Raw genomic sequence first — 18560 nt, forward strand, 5'->3', positions numbered from 1 at the left:
TCGCCTCATTTTTAAAATATACCGTAAAAATACTGACGAATTATTCAAGTTCCAGCATACATATTCCTCGTTTTTGATATTCCGTCGAATATTACAAGTTTGATAGAACCCTCAGCCTTGCCCACATATTTGTATCCGATTAATGAACCAATTTTCTACTTTACTGGCTTATTTTAAATACTTGCTTTTATTGGATCTTGTCTAAAAAAAGGTTTTATCGAAAATGGTCAAACAAATAAAATTTAAGTACTAATCGTTCCAATTCCTCAATTTTGATATTCCGTTGAGTTGTATGCCATTGATGAATACATTTTCTACAAGAAAAGTTACTCCCGTTACCCTATGTTCTTGAATATAACATCAAAAGTTCAATATAACATCAGAAATTCATCAATTTGGACCTGAAAAATACCGAAAAGTATTAATAATACCGTAAACGAATACCTTGCATCGAAAAGCTCGGGTTATTTAAAAAGAACAGCGCGAATTTTAGGAAATTTGCTTGAAGTTTTATTAAAATCAAACTTTAAAAATATCACAGGATATGAAAAACCATTTAAATGAAGTGGTGTTAGTGCATCTGCTGTTCGCCGGCTTCTCTGTTCACGTGTGCGTCGAGTTCTGTGCGATTTTCCTGTGAATTCGGAAAAAAGTCAGTAAAAAAGAAATACAACAATTTTGCAACATTTAAAACAACTCAAATAGAAACAAAAAGCGTGTCCTCGTCTCTCACCTGTATTTAAGAGTGTGTTTCAAGTGTTGTGATTGTGTTTTCGATTTGTGTCATGCTGTGTGGAGGAGGATTTTTAGTGTTCTTTAGAGCTCGTCCCTGGCGTGCTCCGGGGATGGCAGCGCCACCTCCTCGACGGAGCCCAGGTGTATGGTTCTATTTGGTCTGCTAAACTTTGGAATGTACTCAACCGAATCGCTGTTGCTAACCACCGAGTTGTGTAGATGTTCCGTGGGTGCCGCGGGATCGGGACTAGTGAGTGTAATTTTGGAGCCTGTGGCCACCCTGTGGATTGTATTGTATGGTTTTTGGTTTTTGCTGTGTTTCATTGTTTTAAGGGTTAGTAAGCCGCTACGCTTTTGGTTTTAGTTTGGGGGTGCATACGAATTGAGGGTACTCTCGATTTGTACCTTATGTACAGCTATTTGGAAACAATTGCAGTTGAAGAAGAAGTATAGAACTTAGAGTGGAGTTCGTGAGTAGAAAGTTCTATTGACGCTGGCGGGTTCCACCGCGTGCTCCACGCAATTTTTGTGGGTTTCTATTGCAAGTTCAGATAATGACATCACAACTTCACAAAAGGATTATACCATCCCGCTTCCTTACCTATCCCTGGCCTGCATGCTGGCCTCCACATCGAGGCTGCGCGGCTGCCGGAAGTCGCACTCCAGCGAGAAGGCCGAATCCCCGGGTGTTATCAGCTCTGGGTCGTTCTGAATCACCACTATGTTCGTGTAGAGATCACCATCCTTCAGGGTCTGGCACTGGTCCAGCTGGAAGTTCATCTCCAGTGATCGAGCACCCTGGTTGGCTGTGGGCTTCATGAAACACGGGGCCGTCTGCTTGTAGAAGCTGCCACGCGTGTACATCACACCCGTGAAGGGCTTTTCCGTCTCCAGCATCACATTCATGGAGTTGGCACCGCACTTCAAGTTGACCTTTTGAATGCCCTGATCGCTGCCCTCGATTTTAAAGGTGTCCGAAAGGTCTTGTTCCCAGATTTCTGCAATAAGTTCAGCAATTTAACATGTCGTATATATACATATGTTATTTGGGATGGTGGCTCATCCTTGTAAAGTGACTGAGGTTTAAGTTCCATTTTCTTATCGATTTGAGACACGAGTTTTATCCATTACTTTATTCAGTTTTTAAACAATTTTTGGCGAATTGCTTTGTAGTTTTCTATACAAAGCCTTCAAATGATTTTAATCGTATTTAAAAGAAGTTTTCTAAAAGAAACTTTCCATTTTCTTTCTTTTCCCCAAATCACAATGGTTTATTTCCACACATAACCGTTACTTCCCCATAAGTCTTCCCCAACGAACCGCATCGAAGCGTTGAAGTTCACTCGTCTTCTGTCTGGCCGGCATTTTCTGAGCTGCTTCTTACTCTTCCGCAACCGGTTTCTGTTTATTTTGGTCTGGCTAGAACAGCCCGCAGAAGAACTTGACTATGGCATTGAGAATTTCTCCACCCAACATGAATCAGCCAGTCCCTTCTCGTTGTGTGTGGTGTCGATAGCCCTACCTTGATTCTGCTGCTGATGTTGTTGCTGCTTATTGTTACTGCCGGACACGTAGACAGCCAGCAATATATTGCAGGCGAACAAAAGCAATATTTTATTCTGTAATGGCGGCATATTGCACTTTAATATTATTTTAAAAAATGTTTGTGTAGTAACGTTAACGCGGCGCGGACACGTCTCAGTGGCTGGAGGCTCGAACTGAAAGTACCGCTTCTTCTGCGACGGCGCAGCGCATATAAGCGCAGCTCAAAAGATCCGGTCAGCCTACACCGCAAAACACGGGAGAGCGCTTGAGAAAGGCGAAAGAGAGTGAAATGAGGGAGAACCTGGCCAACAGCTGAGCGTTAAGCACTGACTAAACGAGATAGCTTTTGGACTCTTTCAAAGCTGACAAATCTGTTTTTATAAATCATCTCGTTTGGCCAGTACTTGCAAAACAAAAAAGTGTTGTGTTGTGCAGTTTTGATAGGACGAAAATTTATTGGATTGCGCCATGGTGGGATGGATGGAAAAGTAAAATAAAAATTATTTAAAGCGGCAGTTTAAGGAAAACAAAATGCGGCATCGCTCCAGAGACATTTCCGCTTTTCGTGTGGCATGTGGATTGCATTTCTGCTGTGTGCATTCGCATCGCATTTTTACCACAGCACTCGACTCTTGCTTTTTTGTGGCTCCTCGTTCATTATTCAAAATGTTATTAAACTTCCCCGTTTTCCGCCTCGCCTCGCTTCAGTTCGGTTCGACTTGGTGCGACTCGGTTCTCCTTCATGCAACGAGCAAAATAATTTGAGTTGCCGTCTTGCCTTTCCTTGTGGTTTCTGCTTTTATTTGTACTCGTATTTACATCTTTTGTTTTACGTTTACTGCGTTAATTAAAGTGTAATTAGTTGGTGATTTGGTCCGGCTGGAAGAGCTGGATGGATTTTCGCCATGGAGAGCGAAAGGTGGAAGTGGATTTTCAATATTCGACAAAAAAATTCATAAAAGATATAACATTTTGTTGCGCCGAAGTTAATATACTCTTTCAGTTCCAGAGGCCAATGAAACTGTACGAAAAGATAGTTCACTCAAGAGAAATATACGCGAAGGGGATGGTTCTATCAAGAGACCGTTACTCGTGTACTTCCAATGAACATACAGCTTCCTTCTGCGCCATACAAAAATCAAACCAGATAATACCCTTTGGTAAAGTGGATTTTCTCCGAAAGCGAAATATAATTGAGTTGTTATGATGCTTTACGAACGATATGTTTGTGGCATTTTTCATATTTCGAGGAAGTTCCAGATACATTCCAATTTATTACTATCAACCTTTCAAGTACTTTTCCCGTATCAGTTATTGGTTTTGATAGTTTCGGTCTTAGTATATGTAGCTATCATTTATTGAAAGTGATTTTTGTTTATTCATTTATGTCAAGTTCAATTCTAGGGCAAATAAAACCATTGTTAAAGGTTATCTGGAGCTGTAAACGATTCAAAAACTTTCCAATAAAACAGATAACAAAAGATGCTCTCTTAAATTTGTGGTTCTTCTTGGTAATCCTCTGGAATTACTTTTTCTTTATCGCGGCCCAATAACGCTCCAGCTCGATTCCCTCCCAATTGAAAGATTTGGTCAAAACACTGAAAATGAAAGAAGAAATATTAAGAGATTTACATAATGCCTGAGTCGAGAGGGACATGGAAAATTGTCCAACAGTTAAAGTGGGAACATGCAAAAATTACTGCTCATAATCATAATTCCCATGGAGCACAAAGCGATCGTAAGAGAGAAAGATAAAGATTAAGAGAGAGAAAGGAAGAGTAACAAGTTCCATAGGCGCAGTCGGAAGTGGATAGAAATGATTGGGGAGTGTTTGTGGGACGGGAAGAGATTTCTACTGCACCGATGACCAAGATTGACAATGATCATGCACATATGGACGCCATGCACTTGGTCTGGGACGGGTCTGGCCTGGTCAACCGCATGGAAGCGGGGGAATGATGTAATGCTAACATTGTATCCGAGTTGCACAATTTTTAGCTCCGTCTTTGTCTGGTTTTTGGCTTCCGAGTCGGACACTCACTTTTTGCTCAGATACAACAGCACTTCCTGCTCCTTTTCGGTGAGACCCTGTTCGAAAGCCGCCAGATTGATCTGGAGCAACTGCCGCGTTTGCATGCCAGTGAGGAAGGTGCTCACTTCCCCCAGTTTCATGGAGTAGTAGAGGGCCAGTTTTCCCAGCTCCACACCGCGCTGCAAGCAGACAGCTGCTGCCTTGCGGCCCAGAGCCTTTTGTTCATCGGTGGCTGGATGCCACGGCGGCGGACCAGCATTTGTGAGTAGGCCCAAGCCATGGGCAGCAGCAGATATTACGCCAAGATTCTGTGACTTGAAGAAATCCAGGTATTCAAGAAGCGTGTCATCGGTTAGAGTGTACCTGCAATATGTCAGCACCGTCTGAAAGCAGTTTATAAAAGTTTGGTAAGTCAGGGACAAATCCTCCATTGGGTTACGTACATCGAATCTTCCTGGTGCTCGGGATAGACACTCCTTGAGCACAGAAATGGGATAAGCAGAGACGCCAATATACTTGGCCTTTCCCTCCTTGACCAGCGCCTCCAAGGTGGGCAATGTTTCATTGAGAACAATATCCAAATTCTCAGCAAATTCAATATCATGGATTTGGATGACATCCACATATTGCAGGCCCAAAAGCTTTAGGCTCTTTTCCACACTCTCGCGAGTCTTCTTGGCACTGAAGTCGAACATTTTGTTGGGATCAAGCTCATAGCGAGCCACTTTAGTGGCTATATAATAGGACTCCCGAGGCACATCCTTTAAGGCCTGGCCGAGCACCTCTTCGGACCGTCCTTGTCCATACCATGGAGCAGTATCAATATAATTGATGCCCGATTTCAAGGCATCCTGCACTGTTTTGATGCCCTCTTCAAGATCAAAACTAAAGCAGAGAGAGAACATGTCGTATTTTAAGAGTTCCGCATAAGAGATCGATTAAAAATATATCTCTTACCCATAGTTGGCACACAGCGCACCGCCACCGAATGAAATCTTCGATACTTCTAGACCTGTTTTTCCGAGCTTGCGGTATTCCATGCGCCGCACCTTCTCTTCATCGTGGAAACCCTTCACATAGGTAGCCGGCAATGTTCCAGACATTTTGAGTCGCGTCCAATCTATGTCACTCTGTGATGAAATTCTTACCCCATCCAGAGGAATACTGACAAAAAAATTTCCGTATATTCAGTTTATATTTGCCAAAACCGATAAAGAGAACAGAGCTGAAGTGCACTTAAACAAACAAATACATTCATATGTATATATACATTTGCGATTATGTACTGATATGACCGAGTGTTTGCGAACAGAAGCAAAGCGGACTCGAGTTTGATACGAAAGATTATAGTATGGGAGAGAGAGCATAAGGCATATCACCTGCGCTGTGCTCAAAGAGAATCTGCTGAAAAAAAGCTGCAAGAGTGCAAGGGAGATAGAGAGAGAGAGAGCGAAAGATTAGAATAGAGAGAAGAATTGATCAAAGTTGTACCTTCCCAAGGAATATTTTCATATAAAGGTGAGGCGTTTCCAGCAGCGCTCTTAAAAGTGTGGTGCACTGTGGTACCTCACATTTTATAAAAAAAATCTGGAATTCTAAAAAGTATGTTGGATTGAAGATTAATCCATATTCTCATACATCTGACGCTGCTGATGCTGTTAGCAAAATGCGTACAAAGCATGCAAGTTTTTTCAATTACTCGTAGAACTTATGACTTATTCAGGTGTGCTTTTTCCGTTTAGCGAGGCACGACTTATTCAATGGATACTCTCGCGCTTTTCCCTTCTTTGCACTCTCTGGGTGCAAAAATCATGCAATTTGAGAAGTCAATTAAGCCGGCTACGATTTTAAAATACAGGCATATAGACATTCGAGCATGTATGTATAAATAATTTAATCAAGAATATATAAAACACTTGTAAACCTACTCTTGTATATAAATATTGTTTGATGTACCAGGTAACGACAATTGATCTGTGGATGAACCTGAGCTTATCTTTGAAATAATGGCGATTTTTTCCAATTAAGCTGAGTAAACATTGGAAATGAAACGATTACCAAGGAAAATGTATATGAGTCCTGGTCTTCAATGGCTTGTTACTTGGAAGTGAAATGATTTCAAACAAAATGATAAGTATTTTTCCTTCAATAATTACTTTATTTTATTTGTATTAATTCATTCACAATATATGGTAAAGATCGTGCTTTTTGCAGTCTTTTTTGAATGCTACTCCTAGTCTTCAGGGCACAACCGTTGCTTCAGATTTGATCATTGGAACTTGTCCACAGTGGATAAAGTGGAGCCCCAACTATACGATTTGGTCAAAACACTGAAACAAAGACAGAGAAAGAAATACATGTTTGAATGGTGATTGGAGATTGGATTGGATTGGACTGGATTGGATTGGGGGAACCTGTTTTGGCGGCTGAGGCCAAGTTCGACCCGGTTCCAGTGGCAGTGGCAGTGGCAGTGCCAGTACCCGTGATGCAATTGCTTACACCAAATCCGACTTGCACAATTCCTACTTACTTTTCGCGCAGATACTGCAGCACTTCCTGCTCGTGCGAGGTAAGGCCGTCGAAGATCGCGTCCAGATTAACCTGCAGCAAGCGGCGATTGGGGATGCCGATGAGGAAGGTGGCTGCTCCGTCCAGTTGCATGGTGTAGTACATGGCCAACTTGCCCAGCTCCACGTCCCGCTGCTTGCAGATCTCTGCTGCCCGCCGACCCAGAGCCTGAAGCTCCGGACTACCGGGATGTATGGCTGGGGGTCCAGCATTGGTGAGTAGCCCCAGCGAGTGGGCAGCGGCACAGATGACGCCCACCTTGAGCTCCTTAAAGGTCTTCATATGGCGCAGCAAAGTGTTGTCTAACAGTGTATATCGCGCATAATTGAGGACCACCTGGATGCGACCCTTGCCACGCTCGGCGCACTCCTTGAGCACGTCCACATCGTAGGCGGTGATCCCAATGAATCGAGCCTTGCCCGCCTTCACATACTCCTCCAGAACGGGGATAGTCTCATTAAGAACCATGTCTAAGCTTGGGGCGGCATCCACATCGTGCACCTGAAGAACGTCCACCTGTTCCAGGCCAAGTAGATCCAGGCTACGCTTCACACTCTCCCTCGCCTTGGCTGCAGTGTAGTTGAACATTTTCTTAGGATCAAGCTCATAGCGAGCCACCTTAGTGGCTATGTAGTAGGCCTCCCGGGGCACATCCTTCAAGGCCTGGCCGAGTAGCTCCTCCGAATTTCCATAGAAGGGAGCCGTGTCAATGTAGTTGATGCCCGACTTGATGGCCTCATGCACCGTCTTGATGCCCTCTTCTCGTTGAAAATCGTTGTAGAAAATGGAGGAAAGGGTGGCACCACCCAGTGCAATCTTGGACACTCGAAGTCCTGTGCTGCCCAGCTCCCGGTACTCCATGCGTCGCACCAGCTCCTCATTATGGAAGCCCTTGACAAAGGTGGCTGGCAGTTCTCCTGGCATCTTTACTTTGTGGATGCTTAAGTTGAAATAGGTACGGTACGTAGACTGGTAAGGGCTTTTATAGGGCTTGGACCACCTTTTCAGTAGCGATAAGAAATGAGAAGTATGTATATGTAAGTTCTTTAAGTGTGTGCGCTCCGAAACCGCAATCTTAAACTGTTTACACTCTTATTGCATTGGGCTCTCTTTGGGAGGTTCTCTTACAATTTGTTGTGCTCTTTTTGGGGTAGTATTTTTGCATTGTAGGAGCAGTTGTCTGTTCTGTTATCTACGAACTCTCTTTCGAATGATGGAACAGTACGAGCATAGTTCTTGCTTCTAACATCATAGAACGAATATAAGGCACTGTTATCTTCGATCTGTTCTCGAGTTCATGATGATTACAATTCATCCGCTTTGTATCCATTTATACTTCCTGAATCCTGAGTCCTACAAACACAAAAACAGTCCTTGTAACCTCGCCACGCACACTACACCCAGTCTGCATTCCCAAAATTAATGCATTCTCGCCTTGGCCTCGAGTCGCGGTAGCGCCACCCACGGCGTGTAATTTGTTTTTGCATTCTCTGGCGCACTATTTTTCACTTTTCGGTTGTTGTTCTGCCTGTCGCCGGTTGTCGAAGAATAAATCTCGAAGCAATGGAGGCAGTTGGGCGCAAAAGCATGCATTCTAACTATTTAAGAGCCTTAATCTTAAATAGTGCCAAATAGTGCTAGAAAATCGCCAATTTTTCAGTTAGTTCTTTCTTTGCTACTACGTTTTCTTGTATTCGATAAATCTTTCTCTCTGTTTTCCCATATTTTTATACATTCCTCTATTAGAATATCTTTTGTTTTTAATACTATTTTTCTTTTATTTATCCGAGTGAAGTCACAGCTTTTGGGCCATTTTCAATCAATCGACAAATCAAATCGTTAAGAGTTAATATAAATATATACTTTATATATATGTATACGATCATATAGTATGTGCTTGAGATAGAGGAAAGGGAGCGACCATCATTGCTCCGCTCAGAAGAAGACATCAAAGTCGCTCTGTGGCTGATAGCCAGCGCCTGGCGGGATCAGCTGGGGTCGTTGCTGGGCACGTTGTGGCCTCGGCACAATGATGTCATTGATCTCGTGGAGAATGCCATTGGTGGCCACCACATCGCACTTGGTTACGCCGGAATTCTCAATCTTGGGCCGACGATCGCGAGTGATGCGCAAATGCTGACCCCCGATCGATTCGATGGAGCGCACAAAAGGCCAGTTGGTGGGAATGATGCCAGCACAGCAGACAACATCCTCCACAATGTGAGTCTTGACCATGGCCACTAGTTCCGCCTGGGTCTGGACTGCGGGCTTCTGGGTCTCACCCGACTCGCTGAACTCATCAAAGACATCGTTCTTGGGCACCAGCAGGGTATAGCTACTCGAATCGTTGGACAGCAGCTGGGTCAGATTGGCCTTGCGCACCAGCTCCAAGAATTTGCTGTAGCCGGGATTGGCCTCCAGCACCTTGAGCATATTCTGTGGATATTACAGGGTAGCAGAACATTTAGAATCTGTATAAAAGGATCGTTTCTCCAACTCACATTCTTGGGTGGCGTCAGTGGACGATCCAGCTGATGCAGCACCGAGCCACAGCTCTCGTCATCGAAATGCACCAGGCGGGCACAGTTCACGGTGGCACGATTCATCACATCCGAGAAGAGAGCATGGGTGGAATACAGATTCAGACGGACATTGGAGCCGGCCATCGTAGGCAGGGACTTCTCCGACAGATCGCACGTCTTGATCATGGGCTTGACAACGTGATAGTTGAGGAACTCCAACAGATCCAGATTGTGGTTAAGAACCTCCGGCTGCTCCTTCAGAAGACGAGCCCACTCCGTGTTCTGCAGTGCCTTGTCTATGGGTGCAAAGATCGTCACATTGTTCAGATCATCGAACTGATCGTCATAGCCAGAGGCCTCCAACAACTGCTTGAAGATGGTCAGGTTCTTCTGCGATATCAGAGTGGTCATGGGCAGTGCCGTCTCCGTGGGCAGAATTGTATCGATCACATGGAGCACACCATTTGTACCCATAATATCCGCTTCCATTATCTTGGCCACGTTATTGATGAAGATCGAAGACGTTCCTGTCTGATTCTCAGCGCGCTGAGTGCGATTGAGCAGCAGGGGCTCACCCAGCAGATTGAAGGCTGTCGTCTTGGCTCCGGGAACTGTAGCCAGCGAGCAGAAGGTAAGATCTAGCATGTGGTTCTTGAGGATGTCTATAAAAGATTTGGTTTGAATTAATTATGATTGCAAGTCTTCTAGGGATCTAAGGTACTCACTCGAAGCACAGCCACGTCCCTCCTTCAGAGCCCGTCGCAGATGCGGCTCCAGCTTATCGAAGGCCAAATCGGTGGGCACAAAGATGGTCACCGGCTTCTCACCCTCCAACATGGCACTCAGATTGGTCTTCTCCAGAACTGTGCGCATTATGGACATATCCGGGCGCTCGCGAATGATATCCATCACGTTCTTGGTCAGGGGCTGGAGCATTCCATTCAGTGTATGGACAAGGGCCTGCTCGGAGAGCTTGTCGTGCTTATCGATTGGCACACAGTTGGCGGAATAGCGGTAGGGCTCTAGACCCAGAGCTGGGGGTAGCTGGTAGCTGTTGATGCGGATCTTCTGGTCTGGCACCTCCGTTTGCAGCAGCTGCTCGTTGGGTACATCCTCCAGCTCAAGTTCTCCGAGAACTGCATGAAGCTTGTAGATGGATGATGGCTTTGTTTTATCAGCACTGGCTTGGTCCACTACCTGTGGGATTAGCGAGGAATAGGATTAGTGCGGGATCCCCATACTCCTTTGCTCTACCACTTACATTCTCCTGCTGCTGCTGGGCATGGTACTCCATAAAGTCCAGATCCTTGGGCAAAAACAGAGTCACCTTCTTGCCACTGCCCTGACCCAGCATGTCGGACAGTTCTCCGGCTTTGCGGGCACTCTCGATGAACTGCTTGGCTCCCATGTCGCTGGCCGTAATCTCCACATCCTTGATGTCGATCTTCTCGCAGGGTGTGCTAAAGTCCGCGTTCCTCGACCGCCCATAGCCGTGACAGCACTGACGTGTCAACGTCAGGGTCTTCTTTTTGCCATTTTGATTGACGCTGCGCAGAGGGAAGAAGGAAGAAAATTAAACAGAGTCTTGGATAATCCCATGCCACCATTCATTTTGACTTACATCTTGGTGCAGACGTGCTTGTTGGGCTTCTCCATGCAGGAGTTTACGCTGAACTGGAATTGTCCGAAGAGTGGGGATCGCACAACGCTGCTGACGCCGTCACGTTCCTGGCCAAAGGTGTCAACGGTTTCATCACCCTCGGTCTCTGTGGCCACGGTCTCGCCTTCCTCTTTCTCGGTGCACACATTGGGACTGGTGGGAAGGAAGAGGAATCATCGAGATGTTTGTTAATTATTCAGTTGTGTAATGATTGAAGCTTTCGTTGGATAATCGTTTGCCGAGCCGTGCAGCGATCTCTGAAGATTGCAACTGGTGTACATAATAGGAAACCTGTTTGAGGCGGTCGTACTTGTTCGACCCACCCTTACAGAACTGTGCAATTATTTCAACAATTGGCTAACAGAAACTATTGATTTGTTAATTTTAAATGCATTACAAGGGCTTGAATTTGAACCTTAATGTTTAAACGATACAAAACCGGTTGAAAGCAGCTAAGATTCGTGTAATCTAAACTGTTGAGGTACCTACAGGAATGTGAAAGATCTCTGTTACATACGCAGAACTCATTCATACGAGTATAATGGAATCATATCTCCCATAAACAAGTATAGTGAAATAATAAACAATTCCTATATTTATGTAGCGATTCTCGGTGAGCTCCCTACAAGTGAGTAGGAGTCCGCTCCAAAAGCTCCATAAACAAATACACCAATCGTCGTTATATTGGGTGTAATATTTATTCTTAGTTTCAAATAGGTTACACATGAGTTCCTTTTCATATCTTATTACGATATATTTTCCTCTCATACCCTTGACTATCCATAGCGATAGATTGAAACTCATCAGCTGGTTAGAGGGCTGCCAACCCTACATTTATACAATACATACACATATTTCAAGTTCTAATTTCATTTCTGATAATTCTTTTCATAAGCAAACCTAGAAAAATCTTCGCTAATGACTTAGTCATACATAGGTATATATATCTGAGACATGCAAATCGCAATGTCAATGTACCCACAACACAGCCTGTATACGAGTAGTATCTATGAAACCAATCAAAGTTAGTCCAAGGCACTTATCAGACAGTCCATCAGCAGAGGCCACTCGTGTCGAGTGTTTATTGAATGAATTTGCACAGTGATCCGCCATATGAAGCATAGTTATATGATACATAAAGATGTATATATGTAGATAGGTATAGGTATTTGTGAGGCTCAACAGCTTTGCCAGGCCATCAATTCAATTATGGCAGCCGCTGAAATATTTTTGTTTTTTCTGAAAGCCAACTCATTGTGTGCGTAGCGTTTTTAGAAATTTCCCAGTGAACCATAGTTGTAAATATGTATAGCTATATCTCTGTGTATATATCTCTCTATGCAGCTAATTTTTCAATTTGCCACATTTCTGACTTTCATTTTACAACAACATTTTTCGCACAACGAGTGAAAACGACGTAGTTGATTTCACAATTTAGAAAAGTGCAAGCTTTTGTATTTTGTGCACTATATAATCAGACTTGTGCACTTATCCAATATAGTTCACTTAATGTACTCATTCACTTTCTGAACGAGCACGAGTATATTGAATAATCAACTAATTCTGCCGACTTGAACAATTAATCGAAAGAACAGTTGAACCCTAGAGAAAGTTGAAATAGCCATCGGAACCCTAGAGATTGTTGAAACGAAACATCAATGGGATCATAGAGATTGTTGCAGAAACCATCATGAAAACCTAGAGATTATTGAAACAACCATCATCGGAACCTTAGGGATTGCTGAAGCAATTACCATCGGAACACTAGAGATTGTTAATTCCCTCGCTGGGAGCAATCTTTGAATGGATGGAAAATTACTTATTTATGTATTTATTTTAATGGTTATGCTCGATTGCTGCTGTAAAGCGATAAGCCAAGAAATTAAAAATTAAAAACTAAAAAAAATCATACAATATTTAATAGCTAGTATGAACTTGACATTGTGCTCTCTTAATTGCCAAGTGCCAAGAACAGTCATAGTTGTCGGATTCGATGCCATTGCCCAGAGTCAGAGTCAGAGGCAGTCGTGTGCGGCGATTAGGAAAGAAGCAAAAACTTATTGACCATAACAAGGGGTTTTGAACATTCAAATATAGTGGAAAATCGGGCAGAGCTTTTGGTTGATCGATGAAGGTTACGGTTGTCTTTATAAAGATTTTCCCTAGAGTCTAAGTCTATCTGTATCTAATATTATCTACAATTTCTGTGCGACTTTACTTACCCTTTCCACCAGGGCTCCTGGGCATTGCCGAAGCCAAAGCCGCCAAATGAGTTGAAGAACTCATTGCCAAAGAAGGGGAACGATTGCTGGAAGAATATCGCTGGATTGGGTGCATTCACATCTGTGGTGATCGCGTCCACATCTGCAAAGAGAAGATATGTGTATCCATGAGAAATAGATCGCTTTCGTGTACCCCCGCTTGTCACTTACTGAAAGGTTTCTGCTCCACTCCAGTTGTTGGCGGAACGGGGCCGAGCGCTGGTCCCACATCCTGACGTCCCTGGGGCTGTTGCTGCTGCTCCAGGGGCACGAACTCAGTATCGAAGCTACTGCCGCTGCTGAAGAGTGGCAACAGGTGAGATTGTGGTCGCTGGGGGGCCAGCGGCATGGGACCGGGGGGACCACGGGCCCAGACACTTGCCACTCGCTGCGAGGCCTGGGCATGCATGGGCTCCAGATCGAGTGGTTCTAGTGGTGCTAGTGGTATGGGCGCGAACATAGTGCGATGCAGCGGCAATGGGTGTGTTAAGTGTGGCATAAAGCTGAAGTGGGGTAGGGCGAGGGTGTTCGAGTGTAAGTGCTATAGTTAGTGTATCTGGATCTGTATGTTTTGTGTGTGCTTGTGTTTGTTCATGCAAATTTCATGGAGAACGGTTCGAAACGGAACGAAGTAGAGAACCCGAGCACCATAATTCATATGCCTTCATTGTTCCCTCACATAAAAGAAGCTCCCACACGGCCCCTATAGATCCACAAAAGTCTGTGTATATATATATCTCTAAATACGTATATGTTCGGTTAGTATATATGCTGATCGTGCTCATTGTTTAGCTGATTTTTTTTGCGCAGCATTTGCCTGAGCCGCATATTAAGTGCCTCCCCCGGGCACTACCTTACAATCTCTGTACCAATGAAATCAAATGAAAATAACTTTTTAACAACCCAAAAAACCAATCACCAAACCAAACTGGAGATATTCCCCTTGCAGTGGTCCATCCGTAAACTGGGATTTATGTCAACGAAATGTTGCGATTTATTAATGCATTTGGAATCTACTTATAGGAGCACCACCCTTCCCCAAGAGACACTTTCTAGAACATACTTTGGTTGCGGGTCATTAAAATTCGTTTCGCGGAAGCTAATTAAAAAAAACCCCCTCATCAGTGCTAAATAAAAAATAAAGAAACGAAACTATCTGGCAATAAACAATAAAAATATAATGCTTGAAAAGGCAAAACGTAAACAATTTGTTCAACGACTCGCAGTACTCAAACTGTCTGTCCCTCACTTTTGATGGGTCTTCTGACTGGAGTTCTGTCTGTTCTGTGTGACTCATTATCCGAGTGGTACGTGAGGAGCTAGGGCTCACAGCGGCTTAGCCTCAGAGCCACAGAGAGACAGGCAATATATGTATTTAAGCCGACAAAGCGATTATGGATGGGGCTTTGGCATGGGCATTGGCCTGATAAATGTGTGTCTCTCCCTTGTCTCGTGTCTTGAGGAATTTATGTACTGAATCCACTGTGAATTTTACTGTTCTTCACTCTCAATCATTGTGTTGCATAATATATTTGTATACGATTGGGAATGAATGTAAACACATCTGAAACTAAATACTATTACGATCCCCTTTTTGACTGAAGAATTCCAACTAATATTATTTTTGTATGCTGTAATGTGAATCATTTGGATGAAACCCTTAACTGAAACTTAAACCTATTTGTAATGCTCCTTAATTCAATGATTATTTTCCTACTTACATATATACATACATAGCTATAGATTCTAAACATTCAAGTTAGTATATCTAAAAAAAGACAACAAATGTGCTTTCAATCTTAAATAAATCATTAAATTTCTCCAGAAAATGCTGCAGTTTAGTCTAGAAGCAAATTTAAGCGATCTTCTAAGTCTCCATACAATCCTTTTACTCCACTTAAATTCTAGTAATTCATTGTTCGATCTAATAATATTTCTAAATACTTGAAAAATAATACATTTCCGTATGATTGCGAATGAGATTAGTTAATAATGGTATTTTAAATGTGAGAAAAAACGATGATGAAATCATTAATAAACTAAAGATTCCCAAGGGAAAGCTGATAAATGGAAGTGTCGGAAGGTGATACATCTAGAATAGTTCCTATAAACATGCCTTTCTATTTATTTCGGAATACGTTTTAAACATTCCCCATGTTTTTTTCCTGACATAAAGACTGCCCCCTAAGTTATTTCTCCCACACCCACAAGTCAGGTTTAAAGGTGCATATAAGCCCATTTTTTTTGTTGATCGATTTGCATACTATATTCCATTAAATTTTTAACATTTAGATGAAAGTCTAGACAAATCAACTTTTGAATGATTCATGATATTATTGTAAGGAAAACCCCCTTCCCGAAACCCTTTTCTGGAACACTGGAGAATGCATAACGAATTCAGAAAACAAATGAAATTTTTTAAGAAAATAGATTCTGTTCGCTCGGAACCAAAGCGAAAGTCATTGGCCACAGAGCAGGCAGCAAGAGAAAGAGAGGTGCTGATGGGGAATCACAGATTGTCGGTAAAATGGTAATGTGTAGCGGGGGGGTCGCAGTCGCAGTCCCCAGAGCGGTGGCTGGATCCGACCAAATGGCTGCCTGATTTAATTAAAGCGCAACTGCGGCAGGCAGAACCAAACCATTTAGAGAGGAATACACAGAAAAAGAGCCACAGCAGCAGCAGTGACCCACTTCGAGGGCAGATTATACGACTGTGGGGTGAGAATACCTGGGCCCCGAAATGGCACCTAGTGACGTGTCAAATGTCAATTGGTTTCAGGGCCAGCACTGATTGAGAATTGTGTCAAAGATGAGCCCTAGAGCGGCCTGAACCTAAAGGTTGAGCCGCCCCCGTCAGAGTCAGCCGAGTGTGGCGCAGATTGGAGGATGAAGATTTTGTTGGCCAAGTCCCGCGGCTGCATCTCTGGCGGATGCGATGGTGTTGCCCCACTTAAGTTGCACATTGTTCTCTTGCAGCAATATCTTTCGCAAACATACAGATAAATGCAAGAGCAGCAGAAAAGAGACTCCAAGACCCGTCTGAACTGCAGGGTTAGGCTCAATCGCGTCAGAACAATCTCCAGACAATCTCTCAACAGTTTCAGCTTAAGGTTTTATCAATTGAGGTCATTTCTGAAGCTTTGGTTGCGACTTTCTTTCTGAGCCTTCTTCCGCCTCCAACCACATTTCGGTCAACTTTATTTGCTGTTTTGTTTAGCAAGCGAAAAATTTCTCCCAGAACCAACAGACCTAAAGGTTTCTGACTCGAAAAAACTGTCATAAAATCCGAAGACTGAACCCGGTATTAGCCAACTTTTATGGAGTGTCTGTCTGTCAGTGGAGCTGTAAACCCGTAAAGAGTGTTTGTGTTCCTTAGGCGCTTAAATATTGAAACTGGTTGAAAATGTTTGGGTTTCTTCACATGTGAACTGCGTGTATTGTAAATATTGAAACTTGTTTCTGGTGTTTGTTTTGGTAAGTAGTTGTCAGTTTTTGCTGGATCTAGTCTACTGGGTATGAAATGCTGGGATTTTTTTTTTGGGAGGGAGGAAAGCGCTGTGTTGGCATATAGTTCACCTGGATTTGGATAAAGATTCGGAAGCATAACCCACGGACTCCTCAAACTCAGATTCCGATCCGGAGCCTGAACTGAAATTGCAATTAATCATTTATTGGTGGGGAAGGAGCTACGATAGGTAGTACAAGGTGATGGTTTTGGGCTATTAAAGAGAACTGTGGGGAAGGATTTTCAACGTGTTTGAGTTAGTGGTATTCAATCTACTACAATGTATTGATATGTTACTGATTCTCTAACGGTTTTTGGATTTTTATAATTTGAACAGATAATTTTGTATAACTTCCATTCAATTGATGACATGAAAGCCCTTAAGATTTCTAATTCCTCTCATTTTTGAGTGAATGCGTTCTTCAATTTAGTTAGAATGATTCTACTGCAATTTTACGGAAAGCAAAGATAGATTTTGTATAATTTTTTTTTGTATAACTTCATAGCAATTTTTATTGATGATTCAATGCATTGTTCTAGTGTATTCCCAATGTTAGGACACGCTTCAACAACATTCCCCATTTAGTTCTACATTCCGATAACATCAAACCATGCCTTATCAGAAGATGTCGATGAGTGCTTAGACCGAAAACCGCAACGAAAACAAAAACAGAAACTACATGAAATGTGCATGAAACGAGAACACACAACACAACACACACTAGTGTTGACCAACACTGGAAAAATCAATACTTACTCTCCGTAGTAGGGCACCGCCTGGATGGAGATGGACCCGAGCAGGAGCAGGCAAGCCCACTGTCTCAACATGTTGTTGGATATCACAATATCACAATTTGAACCGCGAAATTGGGTGCTATAAAAATGGGGGAATGGAGAAGAAAATAAAATAACGAAAGTTGCGGTAATATAAAAACTCTGCGGGATGGCGATGGCTGGCTGGGTTCAAGAAATTTCACTACTGCACTGGAAACAGCTGAGACGACGGCCAAGCCAAAATACAGGTTTTCCACGCCAGCCTGCACTCAAATATGTAGGTGACGACTGACTGGGCCCCGAGTGCGGAGAGAGGAGAAACTTTTCCACTGTCTTCACGCATTAATTGCGAGCACACACATGTAATTATTGTCAATTGTCTCTTGGATTACAACAATTGGCACATCCACATCACAATCAATTTGATTAAAATACGAAGTCACAAATGTCTTTGGCTCTGGCTCTGGCTCTGGCTCTGGCTCTGACTCCTTTTTCGAATACAGACACCGACAGCACAAAACACTCACTAACTCACGAGCTATGGTGTGGAATGATATTTTTCTGTTGAAGATCCGACGATGGATGTTGTCGTCACGAGTTTTGAAAACTAACTGCAAAAGAACGAAGATCGCGTCCGATATTTATAAGCTGCGATTGCGCTGCGATGGCGCTGCTACGCCTCTGCGGCTGCGATCGTTGGAGCTTTCTGAGCGGCGCTTTGGAGCTTCGGGCTTCTGAGAGAACTTTTGGTGACGCTTTTTATTGGCGTGTGACGGGCGGGCGGTGGGAGTGTGGCAAATGCCAAATTCGTGTGTACAATTTGTGAAAGTGCGAGCTGCGATAAGTGTTGTTACACCAAACAACAGGGGAAAAGAAATATACGAATCTGAGTACAAATACTCTACTGTTTTCATTTGTATAATCTTAAATTAACATTTTCCTGGAATTGTTCCCTCAG

The 18560-nt window shown here is 43.2% G+C and overlaps 4 protein-coding genes and 1 long non-coding RNA gene across 11 annotated transcripts; 1 reads left to right on the forward strand and 4 right to left on the reverse strand.

Annotated features, from left to right (window-relative positions):
- Positions 1 to 487: 487 nt before the first annotated feature.
- LOC108155425 lies at positions 488 to 2478 on the reverse strand. 2 transcript variants are annotated; one of them, XM_017286232.2, is made up of 4 exons: positions 2258 to 2475; positions 1337 to 1733; positions 734 to 1015; positions 488 to 634 (listed from the first exon to the last, which is right to left on the reverse strand). In XM_017286232.2, the coding sequence occupies exons 1-3, from the start codon at positions 2367 to 2369 to the stop codon at positions 817 to 819; spliced, it is 708 nt and encodes a 235-aa protein (XP_017141721.1). In that variant the 5' UTR covers positions 2370 to 2475; the 3' UTR covers positions 488 to 634; positions 734 to 816. The 2 variants fall into 2 exon arrangements, with proteins under 2 accessions (XP_017141721.1, XP_033245295.1); XM_033389404.1 differs by lacking the exons at positions 488 to 634; positions 734 to 1015 and adding an exon at positions 1060 to 1271 and having other exon boundaries at positions 2258 to 2478.
- LOC108155426 lies at positions 614 to 6515 on the forward strand. Its single transcript, XR_001775043.1, has 3 exons — positions 614 to 652; positions 6055 to 6190; positions 6272 to 6515. It is a non-coding gene; the product is annotated as an uncharacterized LOC108155426 (long non-coding RNA).
- LOC108155422 (L-galactose dehydrogenase) lies at positions 3608 to 5485 on the reverse strand. Its single transcript, XM_017286228.2, has 4 exons — positions 5270 to 5485; positions 4756 to 5197; positions 4322 to 4695; positions 3608 to 3878 (listed from the first exon to the last, which is right to left on the reverse strand). Exons 1-4 carry the CDS (start codon positions 5413 to 5415, stop codon positions 3806 to 3808), a joined length of 1035 nt encoding a protein of 344 aa, XP_017141717.1. The 5' UTR covers positions 5416 to 5485; the 3' UTR covers positions 3608 to 3805.
- On the reverse strand, positions 6444 to 7847 carry LOC108155423 (L-galactose dehydrogenase). The gene is made up of 2 exons (XM_017286229.2): positions 6843 to 7847; positions 6444 to 6642 (listed from the first exon to the last, which is right to left on the reverse strand). Exons 1-2 carry the CDS (start codon positions 7802 to 7804, stop codon positions 6582 to 6584), a joined length of 1023 nt encoding a protein of 340 aa, XP_017141718.1. The 5' UTR covers positions 7805 to 7847; the 3' UTR covers positions 6444 to 6581.
- Positions 7848 to 8641: 794 nt separating this feature from the next.
- Positions 8642 to 18243, reverse strand: LOC108155420 (transforming growth factor-beta-induced protein ig-h3). Of its 6 annotated transcripts, none has more exons than XM_017286223.2 (10): positions 18138 to 18243; positions 17586 to 17702; positions 16900 to 16971; positions 13495 to 13619; positions 13285 to 13426; positions 11024 to 11215; positions 10664 to 10949; positions 10128 to 10599; positions 9382 to 10064; positions 8642 to 9316 (listed from the first exon to the last, which is right to left on the reverse strand). In XM_017286223.2, exons 2-10 carry the CDS (start codon positions 17654 to 17656, stop codon positions 8816 to 8818), a joined length of 2544 nt encoding a protein of 847 aa, XP_017141712.1. In that variant the 5' UTR covers positions 17657 to 17702; positions 18138 to 18243; the 3' UTR covers positions 8642 to 8815. The 6 variants fall into 6 exon arrangements, with proteins under 6 accessions (XP_017141712.1, XP_017141711.1, XP_017141714.1 ...); XM_017286222.2 differs by having other exon boundaries at positions 13495 to 13622; XM_017286225.2 differs by lacking the exon at positions 16900 to 16971.
- Positions 18244 to 18560: the final 317 nt, after the last annotated feature.

Source organism: Drosophila miranda, chromosome 2, assembly GCF_003369915.1.
Source record: "Drosophila miranda strain MSH22 chromosome 2, D.miranda_PacBio2.1, whole genome shotgun sequence".
In the NCBI taxonomy this organism is placed as follows: Eukaryota; Metazoa; Arthropoda; class Insecta; order Diptera; family Drosophilidae; genus Drosophila; species Drosophila miranda.